General features: G+C 44.1%; 1 protein-coding gene across 1 annotated transcript in view; it reads left to right on the top strand.

Annotated features, from left to right (window-relative positions):
- Window positions 1–1,868: 1,868 nt before the first annotated feature.
- The window catches only part of RPGRIP1 (RPGR interacting protein 1), a gene marked incomplete at its 5' end in the record, with an annotated part of 44,516 nt that continues 33,653 nt past the window's right edge, over window positions 1,869–12,731 (top strand). Inside the window, 9 exons of the mRNA XM_032272156.1 lie at window positions 1,869–2,029; window positions 3,148–3,291; window positions 3,725–3,842; window positions 6,266–6,718; window positions 6,872–7,023; window positions 7,451–7,793; window positions 9,004–9,188; window positions 9,513–9,716; window positions 11,739–11,877. Of these exons, the coding sequence (XP_032128047.1) occupies window positions 1,869–2,029; window positions 3,148–3,291; window positions 3,725–3,842; window positions 6,266–6,718; window positions 6,872–7,023; window positions 7,451–7,793; window positions 9,004–9,188; window positions 9,513–9,716; window positions 11,739–11,877 (1,899 nt within the window). The remainder of the gene's footprint in view (window positions 2,030–3,147; window positions 3,292–3,724; window positions 3,843–6,265; window positions 6,719–6,871; window positions 7,024–7,450; window positions 7,794–9,003; window positions 9,189–9,512; window positions 9,717–11,738; window positions 11,878–12,731) is intronic.

Below are 12,731 nucleotides of genomic sequence, written 5' to 3' on the forward strand. Positions count from 1 at the left end.
GGGGTTTCACCATGTTGACCAGGATGGTCTCGATCTCTTGACCTCGTGATCCACCCGCCTCGGCCTCCCAAAGTGCTGGGATTACAGGCTTGAGCCACCGTGCCCGGCCAGGTTTTTGTTTTTTTTATGGGAGAGTCTTGCTCTGTCACCCAGGCTGGTGTATGGTGGTGGGATCTTGGCTCACTGCAACCTCTGCTCCCAGGTTCAAGACGGTTCTCCTGCACCAGCCTCCCAAGTAGCTGGGATTACAGGTGTAAACCAACACACCTATCTGAAAGTATTGAAAGTGAATTTTTTATTCTCATCAATCATTTTAGAGGCAACTGGAAGACTCTTTTTTTTTTTTTGCCACCAAATACTTGAGAAGCAAATTACTACTCTTGGTTACCACTACCATTTCACTTCCATCTTAACTCTTGGATCTCAGGAGATAGGTATTTGGAACATTTTTAAATACTGTCAAAAAGACCTTAATACTTTTCCTAGCCTGAACCTTAATCTTTAGGCTTATCAAATTTATATCTCATCAGGTTTTAGTGTATTCAAATAGGAAACCAAAGGAAAACAAATATCAAGAAAAATAAAGGCAAGAACCACAAAAGAATAAAATCTTAGGAGCACATGCCAAGGACCAATTAGTATGTATGAAGCACATGTGAAATCTTATAAGGACCTTCAGGGCCATCTAATTTAATCTGTTCTCTAATGCATAATGATGAAATGATCTGCCCACTAAACACTGATTACCTTTCTTCCCGGAAAAACACACACTTGGACTGGTGTGGCTCACACCTGTAATCCCAGCATGTTGGGAGGCTGAGGCCAGCAGATCACATGAGGCCAGGAGTTCGAGACCAGCCTGGTTAACATAGTGAAACCCCGTCTCTACTAAAAATATGAAAATTAGCCAGTCATGGTGGTGCGTGCCTGTGATACCAGCTACTTGGGAGGCTGAGGCACAAGAGTCATTGGACCTTGGAGGCAAAGGTTGCAGGGAACTGAGACTGCACTACTGCACTCCATCCTGGATGATGAAGTGAGAATCTATCTAAAAAGTAAAAGAAAACACACACACGTTGGAACACAAATGCCCATTCTCCCTCCAGGCCAGGGTGGGTGTGAAGATGGGTGCCACAGAGAGCTAATAACCTAGAAGTCAGAATGGTGTGGGGATGGAGTTGGTGAGATACTGGTTTCTTTTTTTTTGGTTTTGGTTTTTTTTTATTGCACATCAAGAGATACTGGTTTCAGTGGTGTTGTCAAAAAGTTTGGATTGTCCTAGTCAGTCAAGTGACTCCCTTTCTGTTTTGTGTTCTACCTTCCAGGCTACCATTCTGCAGGTGCCTTTTGTTTTGTTTTTGGAGTACAAGTTATCACCTCAGTTTACTGCCTCAATAAGCTAGAGGCTCCATCTGTAGAAATAATAGAGAATTGCTTCTCAAATTTATAAAATTAACTAAACCTTAGTAGGAAAATTCAATTCACTTTTTTTTTTTTTTTTTTTTTGAGACAGAGTTTCGCTCTTGTTACCCAGGCTGGAGTGCAATGGCGCGATCTTGGCTCACCGCAACCTCCGCCTCCCGGGTTCAGGCAATTCTCCTGCCTCAGCCTCCTGAGTAGCTGGGATTACAGGCACGCGCCACCATGCCCAGCTAATTTTTTGTATTTTTAGTAGAGACGGGGTTTCACCATGTTGACCAGGATGGTCTTGATCTCTTGACCTTGTGATCCACCCGCCTCGGCCTCCCAAAGTGCTGGGATTACAGGCTTGAGCCACGGCGCCCGGCCTCAATTCACTCTTGATCCAACTCTGACCATAGTTATAAATAACTACAGAGTTTCAAATTTCTGGACTGTTTCCTCCCCAGCTCAAAATGAGGATCTGAAGCTTGAAGTCATCAACATACTTCAGAAGCATAAACAGGAATTAGAGCTTCTCCAAAAGCCAGCCGAAGTTTCCCAGCCTCCTGACAGACGATGTGAACCAGCCACTCCCCCAGCTCTATTCCAAGAGAATACTCAGAGTGAGGTAAGTCCCTCTTTAAACAAAGTAGTCCACTCTGCAGAAAGGACTCTGGCAAATATCCCTAGGGGAGATGATATTAGAAAACTAATATTTAAGTCAAAAATAAAAATAAAAAAACAAAATTAAAAAAAAAGAAAAATAAAACTAATATTTGTTCTGATCAAGGACATGCTTTTTTTGTTGTTGTTGAGATAGAGGTTTATTCTTGTTTCCCAGGCTAGAGTGCAATGGCATGATCTCAGCTCACTGCAGCCTTTGCCTCCTGGGTTCAAGAGATTCACCTGCCTCAGCCTCTTGAGTAGCTGGCATTACAGGTACCCACCACCACATCTGGTTAATTTTTTGTATGTTTTTCTTTGAGATGGAGTCTTGCTTTGTCACCAGGCAGGAGTGCAGTGGCGTGATCTCGGCTCACTGCAACCTCTGCCTCCTGGGTTTAAGCAATTCTCCTGCCTCAGCCTCCCAAGTAGCTGGGACTATAGGTGCCTGGCTAATTTTTTTTGGTATTTCTAGTAGAGCCAGGGTTTCACCATGTTGGCCAGATGGTCTCAATATATTGACCTCGTGATCTACCCACCTTGGCCTCCCAAAGTGCTGGGATTACAAGCATAAGCCACCGCGCCTGGCCAATTTTTTGTATTTTTAGTAAAGATAGGGTTTTGCCATTTTGGCCAGGCTGGTCTCAAACTCCTGACCTCAGGTGATCTGCCTGCCCTGGCCTCCAAAAGGTATGGGATTGCAGGTGTGAGCAACTGTGCCTAGCAGAGGACACTCTTTGGAAGACTATGCGAGGGCCGAGAATAGAGAGCTTCATGTGCTCCACCCATTTCCTCCACTCTTTGCAGCTCATAAAATTTAGAATATTTTTCACATGAGGACTTGAAATTATCTGTGGAAGAGCAAACGGCCATTAGCAGCTGTATAACCTCCCTTTACTGCTGCTACAGAACATGAGGACTAAGGGAGAGTGCACCTGTGAAGTAATACAGGTCCTTTTTTACATTTTAGAGTAATTTCTGCTGCTGGCATTTTACTGTTACCAACGACCATTAGATAGAGAAGAGTTATTACTTTACCTGTCATATTTATACTCCCTTTTACCAATGCATTTCCCTCTACAGCCAAGTGAACCCCAAAACCAAGAAGAAAAGAAACTGTCCCAGGTGCTAAATGAGTTGCAAGTATCACACGCAGAGACCACATTGGAACTAGAAAAGACCAGAGACATGCTTATTCTGCAGCGCAAAATCAACGTGTGTTATCAGGTGCAAGCAAAGACGGTACAGGAAGGGAGTGGTTAATAGGAACATAGGAACCACTCACAGGACTGGGAATGAAGACCTAAGTTTCCAGGGCTGATGCCAGGTGATGTGCTGTCCTGAGCAAACACAGAATGGCTGTCCTTTGAAGAGCTTGAAGATTCAAGTTCTTCATGTCCACAGCACCTTGGCCTTAGGAGCCAGTGATGGGATCAGTGTATGGCTTCTGGGTTCAAATTTTGCCAATCCTAGGAACTACCCTATGGCACCAACAGCACACAACTAGTATTGGAAGGGTCTGTGAGGGAACCAAGCCTTCTAGTGAATGAACCTGGCCCTCTAACGATAGCAGTCTTCTTGACCCTGCCAGTGCCACATTTTTATGCTCTTTGGTCGTAGGCCACTGAGACAGAAAAGTTCAGACATTATTTTGTTTCAGGAGGAACTGGAGGCAATGACAACAAAAGCTGACAGTGATAATAGAGATTACAAAGAAAAGCTGGAGAGGTTGACTCGACTGCTAGACCTCAAGAATAACCGTATCAAGCAGCTGGAAGGTATTTTAAGAAGCCATGACCTTCCAATATCTGGCAAGTCCTAGTCCTCTGTTTTCCTTACCTTGGGACCCTTCCACAGCTAACACCTGTGTTCCCCTCTGTGTACTTATCAAGAAGGGTGCCTCTCATATCCTTAGCATATAGCTTATCCCTCTTGTTCTTTATCCTATTATGTTTGTTGTTTGTTTTGTTTGGAGATAAGAGTTTTGCTCTTGTTGCCCAGGCTGGAGTGCAGTGGCACAATCTCCACTCACTGCAACCTCCACTTTCTGGGTTCAAGCAATTGTCCTGCCTCAGCCTCCAGAGTAGCTGGGATTACAGGCATCCACCACCATGCCTGGCTAATTTTTTGTATTTGTAGTGGAGATGCGGTTTCACCATGTTGGCCAGGCTGGTCTCAAACTCCTGATCCGCCCATCTTGGCCTCCCAAAGTGCTGGGATTACAGTGTGAGCCCCCGCACCTGACCCATCTTTATTGTTTTAATGTATGTTAGCAGCTTGTTTCCCTCAATAATGTTTCTCTGGTTTCTCTGTACAGTTTCAACAGGGGCTAGAAATTACTTCCAGGGGCTTAATTCTGTTGTGAGAATGAGAGGGCCAACAATGGCCCTCAGATTGGTGGTGTAACACACAATCTCTTTCTCTCTTGCTTCTCTCTCTTCTCCCTCTCTCCTAGTCACTGTTTCCTCAAAGGAGTTTTAATTAGATAATAGAACTTTACCACTCATCTCCTTTATTTTTGTCAGTGATTTCTCTCTTAAAGTCTCTAAAATCTTTGTTGCAGTTTGAAGATGTCGACAGTGACAGGGCAGCTGGCTGGACACTGAATGCAAGTTTCATATTGTGGTGCTTCCTGTACTTAGTATAGTCACTGCTGACCAGAGCCTGGTCTCAGCCTTGTTTGTCAAGACATTTGGCTTTGTTATTATACCCAGTGGTGAAAGATCTGACTCACAGAAAGCAAGTTAACCAGAAGCGGATATTTAAACATGAATGTTTGTTATTTTACAGTAGTGGTTATTCCATTGCTGCCATGAGAAATTTGGAACCACAGTTTAGGGAAGCCCTCTTACAGAAAGCAAAATCAGTAAGTAAGTTTCTTAGTGAGTATGGACTAGAATAAAGGGACATAAGTCTCTCTGGGGCATGGTTTATACATGCCAGCGTGAGTCTGAAAAAGTGTCATTGCTATATCAACAAAGGAAATTCTCCCTTGGATTGAAATTCTCACGGCTTTCAGAATCAGGGCCTTTCTCCTGGGACAGTGCAGGATAAATGCTCTTACCTACTTCTGAATATTTATTTGCTTTAGCTAATAGTTCTTTATTTTTTTATTTTTAGTGAATAGTTCTTTGATCACTGGTAAGGCTAAAGAGTTTTTCTATGTTCACCAGTTACTTGTATTATTCTTTTTGAGAACTGACCATTCCTATTTTTTCCCACTTCTTAGCAGTATCTTACAGATTTATAGAAATTCTTTTTATGCTAAGACTATTCATCCTGCATCATGTAATACAAAATTTTAAATATATTTTGTTTTGTTTTTTGTTTTCTTTAGTGTATTTATATTAATCTTGTTAATTAAGAAAACAGTCTCCGTGTGTGTGTGTGTCTCGGACAAGAAGACATTCTGATGTATCCAGAATATTTTATTTTACTTTCTCTTGAAATAGGACTTTCAGCAGCAGTAGCACACTATGATGACTCAAATATTCTCTAATTAGAAGCAGGCTATACATCAAAGTTTCTGATTGGTTGGACTTGGGAGATAAGCCCAGGTTTGCTAGACTGTCTACCCATCTTTGCATCCCACTGCCAATATTTTCTACCTCTTTCAGTAAGTCTCCTTTCCCACCTTTTACTCCGTTACTCTTTAACTTAGAGTTCTTTTTGCCTTCTTATGTTGAAACCAAATTCTGAACAGAATGAAAGATCTTGTGACTGACCTGGCTGGAGAAGGAGAAGCATTTCTTGGTGGGACTCATTATAATGTCATAGACACTATGTCTATACCTTCCTGTTATCTCCACGGTCGACATACCAAACATGTAGAAATACTCATATTTTTGTGTTTCTAGTACTACTTTTATGGAATTACCAACTAATTCATAGGGCCACAATGTATACTAAAACAATGTCATCTGTAAGATAAAATGTGCCCCCAATGTTTCCTAAGTTTAGTGTTTACTTTCCAATAACTCCTTTTGTACCTCTCCCCAGAGCTGGCATTGGATTATTTGGCTATCAGAATTCAGTGCTCCTGGTTGTCATTCTGTTGCTTTTCCTTTTGAATCGTGGTTTCTTGAAATAATCACAACTTGGACTTCCACCATGTGTTTTATTTTTCTTTTGTCCACCCTCCTCTACCCTGAGAAAGAGCTCCCAACCCTTTAATGGATAGGCAGTTTTCTTTCTCCTCTAGAACAGCTCAAAGATGTTGCTTATGGCACCCGACAGTTGTCATTATGTTTGGAAACACTGCCGGCCCATGGAGATGAGGATAAAGTGGACATTTCTCTGCTGCATCAGGGTGAGAATCTTTTCGAACTGCACATCCACCAGGCCTTCCTGACATCTGCTGCCCTGGCTCAGGCTGGAGACACCCAACCTACCACTTTCTGCACCTATTCCTTCTATGACTTTGAAACCCATTGTACCCCATTGTCTGTGGGGCCACAGCCCCTCTATGACTTCACCTCCCAGTATGTGGTGGAGACAGACTCCCTTTTCTTACACTACCTTCAAGGGGCTTCAGCCCGGCTTGATCTCCACCAGGCTGTGGCCAGTGAGCACAACACTCTTGCTGCAGGATGGATTTGCTTTGACAGGGTGCTGGAGACCGTGGAGAAAGTCCATGGCTTGGCCACACTGATTGGTAAGTGCTGTCGGCTTCCTGCAGCTGCTAGCACCAATGCAGAATTTCCCAAACTCTATAGCTGCTTTTCTGGTCATTTCTTACATTTTCTTTGTTCTTGATCATTGCCGCACCATCTGTGTTCTCCATGATTTCATACTTGCTGCTGCCCAGGAGCTGGTGGAGAAGAGTTTGGGGTTCTAGAGTACTGGATGAGGCTGCGTTTCCCGATAAAACCCAGCCTACAGGCATGCAATAAACGAAAGAAAGCCCAGGTCTACCTGTCAACCAATGTGCTTGGAGGCTGGAAGGCCCAGGAGAATGAGGTGAGAAAAAGGATGTGCTAAGGCATCTCAGAGGAGCCTCAGCCAAACAGCTCATGAGAACAGTTCCGTCTTCCACTGTCAATAAGTATTTGTGGAATGCAAATGAAAGAGAAAACTGTCACACCACCACTAGTCTGGATTATTCCCTTGGTCAGGCTTGAGTCTAAAATGAAATGCCTTTGAAGCTAGCTACATCCTTGCCATGAACAGAGTAGATTCTCTGCCATTCTGTAAGTCGTGAGGGGGTAGTATCTCCCTCAGATAACTGCCAGAGCCAGTTTGCAGGCAGGTGAAGACAATTAGGTTTCTTCCTGACCCAGTTGGATTAGTTCTCTAGATCATAGCTCTTTCTCACCATGGATTCTAGGCCTCACCTACAGCACTCTGGGGCTGCCATTTCCTCAATCCATGATCTACATCTTTCCAGTTCAGAGCAGAGTCTCGGGAACCTCAGAATGAGCTACGGATTGAAATCACCAAGTGCTGCGGCCTCCGGAGTCGATGGCTGGGAACTCAACCCAGTCCATATGCTGTGTATCGTTTCTTCACCTTTTCTGACCATGACACTGCCATCATTCCAGCCAGTAACAACCCCTACTTTAGAGATCAGGCTCGATTCCCAGTGCTTGTGACCTCTGACCTGGACCAATATCTAAGGCGGGAGGCCCTGTCTATACACGTTTTTGATGATGAAGACTCAGAGCCTGGCTTGTATCTTGGCCGAGCCCAAGTGTCTTTACTGCCTCTTGCAAAAAACAAATCTATTAAAGGTGGGAGTTTAAGGTTATTACATCTTCATGTTCTCTTCCCAGTCCTGTCTCCCTGTCCTGATTCTACTTTTCTTGATTACTTGCTTGAAGCAGTCTCTTAAAACCTGAAGAGAAAGGAATTTAAAATATCGTCAAGAGCAGCAGAGCAGAAGACTTAGAGTCTCACTGTTTGTGTGGAAACACTGGTGGCTTCTGCTTCTTTTCAGCCACAAAGATAGCATTCCTAAGTGGGTAGAGCCAGCAACCTGAATTCTATACCTCTGAATCTCAACAAACTTTTCCAGGCTCCATAATGCTGTCTAGTATCTGTCTTTTACTTAAGGCTTGTTGTTAGTGCATGGCTAGATAGATACCTGATTATACTGAGACCTTCACATTCCCCCATCATTCTCTCACTTCCTTTAAACACTGGACACAAGTTAGAGAGATTTCCACACCAGGCCATGACAAAGGCAAGTTTCTTGGATTTTTTTTTTCCCTCCAGTGTGGAGCTGAACTCCGTACTGTCTTTCCTAACTTTCATGCCTAGGGTTGTGGGGATATGCCTAGGAGGGGTCAACTCTTTGACTACAGTCCTGGGTGAGTGAGGTGGGGGTATCTCTGTTCTTGTTAGAAAGTGGGATAGCTGCAGCCAGAAACGACCATATTTAACAAGGTTCTGGATACTCTAGGAAATGTGTGCAGCTCGCTCCTGAATATAACTGCTTAAAAAAAGGCTGACACTTCTGGACACAACTCCTTCACCAAACAGGGGAGGCAGTATGAGTCGTCTATTAATCAGTGTTACAAAACAGATGCCTGACATTTGGAAAAAGCCATTTTGCTTAAGTTTTCTCGGGACCACTTGGGCGTAGATGACAGTTTTCTTAGTATGCCTAAGGCACAGTAAGCATTTGATAATAGTAATAATAATATAATCTTGTTTATTGGCTGGATGACTGACAACAAGCAAGCTGTACTCCTTTTCATATACCTTTCACTATCTCTTCCTGAATCCTAGAGATACCCATCTTCCCCAATTACTATTCTAACTGCACTGCTATTTGATGTTACTTCTGAGTGTATCATCATCGTGATTATTGATGGATGTTAATTAGTTGCTGATAAAATGTGATGAAATTAAACATGGGAAGGAAATAGATAAGGTTCTGGCAAACACTCACTTGCTTACTTCATGTGATCAGGTCTTACTAATGTGTTTGTGTCTCAGGTGATTTTAACCTCACTGACCCTGCAGAGAAACCCAATGGATCTATTCAAGTACAACTTGATTGGAAGTTTCCCTATATACCCCCTGAGAGTTTCCTGAAACCAGAAGCTGAGACTAAGGGGAACAATACCAAGGACAGTTCAAAGATCTCATCTGAAGAGGAAAAGACTTCGGTTCCTTCGCAGGTAACTCTCCAGGACTCCACAGGCAGCAGATCACTGCCAATCCTATGGAGCAGATTTGAAGGAGACAGCATTACAGTTGGAGTAAAAGAAATTCCCTCTGTGAATGTCATATGTCCTGTGAACTTAATATATATCCCCCATAATGCCATTAATCTACTGATGGAGCAAAAATCTTGGTTTTATTGTGGAAAGGAGAGAGAGATAACATCTCTCAGCTCCATGAGGAGGTAAATGAAGTCTAGTGCTAGTTCCTAAATCCCTTTCTTGCATTTCTAGGTTGTTAAACTACCATCTTGTAAGGCTGTCTCTGATCCTTCTATTCAGGACCAGATTGCATCTCCTGAGGTTCCCACTGAAGCTGGCCGGTATCAAGCAAAGAGAAAACCTCCTCATGGAGGAGAAAGAAAGGAAAAGGAGCACCAAGTTTTGAGCTACTCAAGAAGAAAACATGGCAAAAGAATAGGTGTTCAAGGAAAGAACAGACTCGAGTATCTTAGCCTTAACATCTTAAATGGAAATACACCTCAAGTAAGAGCATAAAAACTCTGAAGCACTACATTGTGGGTTGTACTGTCTCCAGATGTTCTCACAGATAGAAGCATAAGCAGACACAAAAGCAATAATCTGCTGGGCACAGTGGCTCATGCCTGTAATCCCAGCACTTTGGGTGGCTGAGGTGTGCAGACCACCTGAGGTCAGGAGTTGGAGACCAGCCGGGCCAACATGGTGAAATCCTGTCTCTATTAAAAATACAAAATCAAGCCGGGCACGGTGGCTCAAGCCTGTAATCCCAGCACTGTGGGAGGCCGAGGCGGGTGGATCACGAGGTCAAGAGATCGAGACCATCCTGGTCAACATGGTGAAACCCCGTCTCTACTAAAAATACAAAAAATTAGCTGGGCATGGTGGTGCGTGCCTGTAATCCCAGCTACTCAGGAGGCTGAGGCAGGAGAATTGCCTGAACCCAGGAGGCGGAGGTTGCGGTGAGCCGAGATCGAGCCATTGCACTCCAGCCTGGGTAACATGAGTGAAACTCCGTCTCAAAAAAAAAAAAAAAAAAAAAAATACAAAATCAGCCAGGCAGTGGCTCATGCCTGTAATCCCAGCACTTTGGGAGGCTGAGGTGGGCAGATCACGAGGTCAGGAGTTTGAGACTAGCCTGGCCAACATGGTGAAACCCCATTTCAACTAAAAATATGAAAGTTAGCCAGGTTTGGTGGTCAACTTGGTGAAACTCCATCTCTTCTAAAACTACAAAAAAATTAGCTGGGCATGGTGGCACATGCCTGTAGTCCCAGCTACTCAGGAGGCTGAGGCTCCACCTCCCAGGTTTAAGCAACCCCCCTGCCTTAGCTGCCCAAGTAGCTAGGACTACAGGCATGTGCTTCCTTCCACACCTGGCTGATTTTTTTTGTATTTTAGTAGAGAGGGTGTCACTATGTTGGCCAGGATAGTCTCAATTTCCTGACCTCATGATCTGCCTACCTCAGCCTCCCAAAGGTGCTAGGATTACAGGCGTGAGCCACATTGACTTTTGTGTGTGTGTGTGTGTGTGTGTGGAGGTCAAGTCTCTGTCTACCACCCAGGCTGGAGTGCAGTGGCAGCATCTCAGCTCACTGCAACTTCTGCCTCCCAGGTTCAAGCGATTCTCCTGCCTCAGCCTCCCGAGTAGCTGGAATTACAGGTGTGTGCCACCAAGCCCAGCTGACTTTTGTATTTTTAGTAGAGACGGAGTTTCACCATGTTGACCAGGCTGGTCTCAAACTCCTGACCTCAGGTGATCTGCCCGCCTCGGCCTCCCAAAATGCTGGGATTACAGGCATGAGCCACCATGTCTGGCCAACAAGTACTAATTTATAAAAATTAAAAATAGCTAGTATTGGCTGGGCTTATGCCTGGAATCCCAGAACTTTGGGAGCCCAAGACGTGCAGATCATATGAGGTGAGGAGTTTGAGACCAGCCTGACCAAAATGGTGAAACCCTGTCTCTACCAAAAATAGAAAAATTAGTGAAGTGTGGTGGCGGGCTTCTGTAATCCCAGCTACTCAAGAAGCCGAGGCAGGAGAATCGCTTGAACCTGGGAGGTAGAGGTTGCAGTGAGCCAAGATGATGCCACTGCACTATGGCCTGAGTGACAGCAATACTCTGTCTCAAAAAAGCAATAAAAGTTAAAAAGGCCGGGCGTACTGGCTCATGCCTGTAATTTCAGCACTTTGGGAGGCCAAGGCGGGTGGATCATGATGTCAGGAGATAGAGACCATCCTGCTTAACATGGTGAAACCTTGATTCTACTAAAAATACAAAAATTAGCCGGGCATGGTGGCAGGCACCTGTAGTTCCAGCTACTTGGGAGGCTGAGGCAGGAGAATCACTTGAACCTGGGAGGTGAGGGTTGCAGTGGCTGAGATTGCACCACTGCACTCCAGCCTGGTGACAGAGCAAGACTCTGTCTCTAAATAATAAAATAAAAAGAGCTAGTATTTAAAAAGAAGGAAGAAATGAAGAAAACCAAGACATTACCAGCTATGTGGTATTGTTTTATTCTGAAGCAGGTGAACTACACTGAATGGAAATTCTCAGAGGCTAAGAGCACCATAGATGACGGCTTTAAAAATCAGCACGAGGAAAAGGAAGTGTCATTATCGCATTCAGCACTGAAACGGAAGGAACCCCTACATCCTGTAAATGGTATTGCCTTTTAAAATTTTTTTTTTTTTTTCCCCAGCACTTTGGGAGGTTGGGGCAAATGGATTACAAGGTCAGGCATTCAAGACCAGCCTGGCCAATGTGGTGAAACCCTGTCTCTACTAAAAATACAAAAATTAGCCAAGCATGGTGGTACACACCTGTAATCCCAACTATTTGGGAGGCTAAGGCAGGAGAATCGCTTGAACCTGGGAGGTGGAGGTTGCAGTGAGCTGAGATTCTGCCACTGCACTCCAGCCTGGGTGACAGAGCAACACTCCGTCTCAAAAAAATAAAGAAAATCTATTTTTTTTCTGTTTAATCATTTAATTTTTTTGCCAACCTAGTTATTTACTTTTCCCCTTTATCTTAGCCAGGTGTGGTGGTGCATGCCTGTAGTCCCAGCTACTCAGGAGGCTGAGGCAGAGAATCGCTTGATCCCATGAGGCGGAAGTTGCAGTGAGTTGAGATCACACCACTGCACTCCAGCCTAGGTGAAAGAGCAAGACTGTCTCCAAAAAAAAAAAAAAAAAAAGCCAAATTTAGACAATCCCAATAAATGGAGAAAAAGGGTTTTGTAATTTCTAATTTCCATTAGTGATAAGAACTCTCAGAAAACTAGGAAGAGAAAGAACTTGCTTCAAACTGATAAACTAAGCCAGGCATGGAGAAACCCTGTTTCTACTAAAAATATAAAACTAGCCAGGGGTTGTGAATGGGTACCTGTAATCCCAGCTACTCAGAAGGCTGAGGCAGAGAACTGCTTGAACCCAGGAGGCAGAGGTTGCAGTGAGCTGAGATCTCGCCACCACACTCCAGCCTGGGCAACAGAGCAAGACTCTGTCTCCAAAAAAAAA

This window comes from Sapajus apella, unplaced genomic scaffold (assembly GCF_009761245.1).
Source record: "Sapajus apella isolate SASKATOON/1434 unplaced genomic scaffold, GSC_monkey_1.0 scaffold311, whole genome shotgun sequence".
Classification (NCBI taxonomy): domain Eukaryota; kingdom Metazoa; phylum Chordata; class Mammalia; order Primates; family Cebidae; genus Sapajus; species Sapajus apella.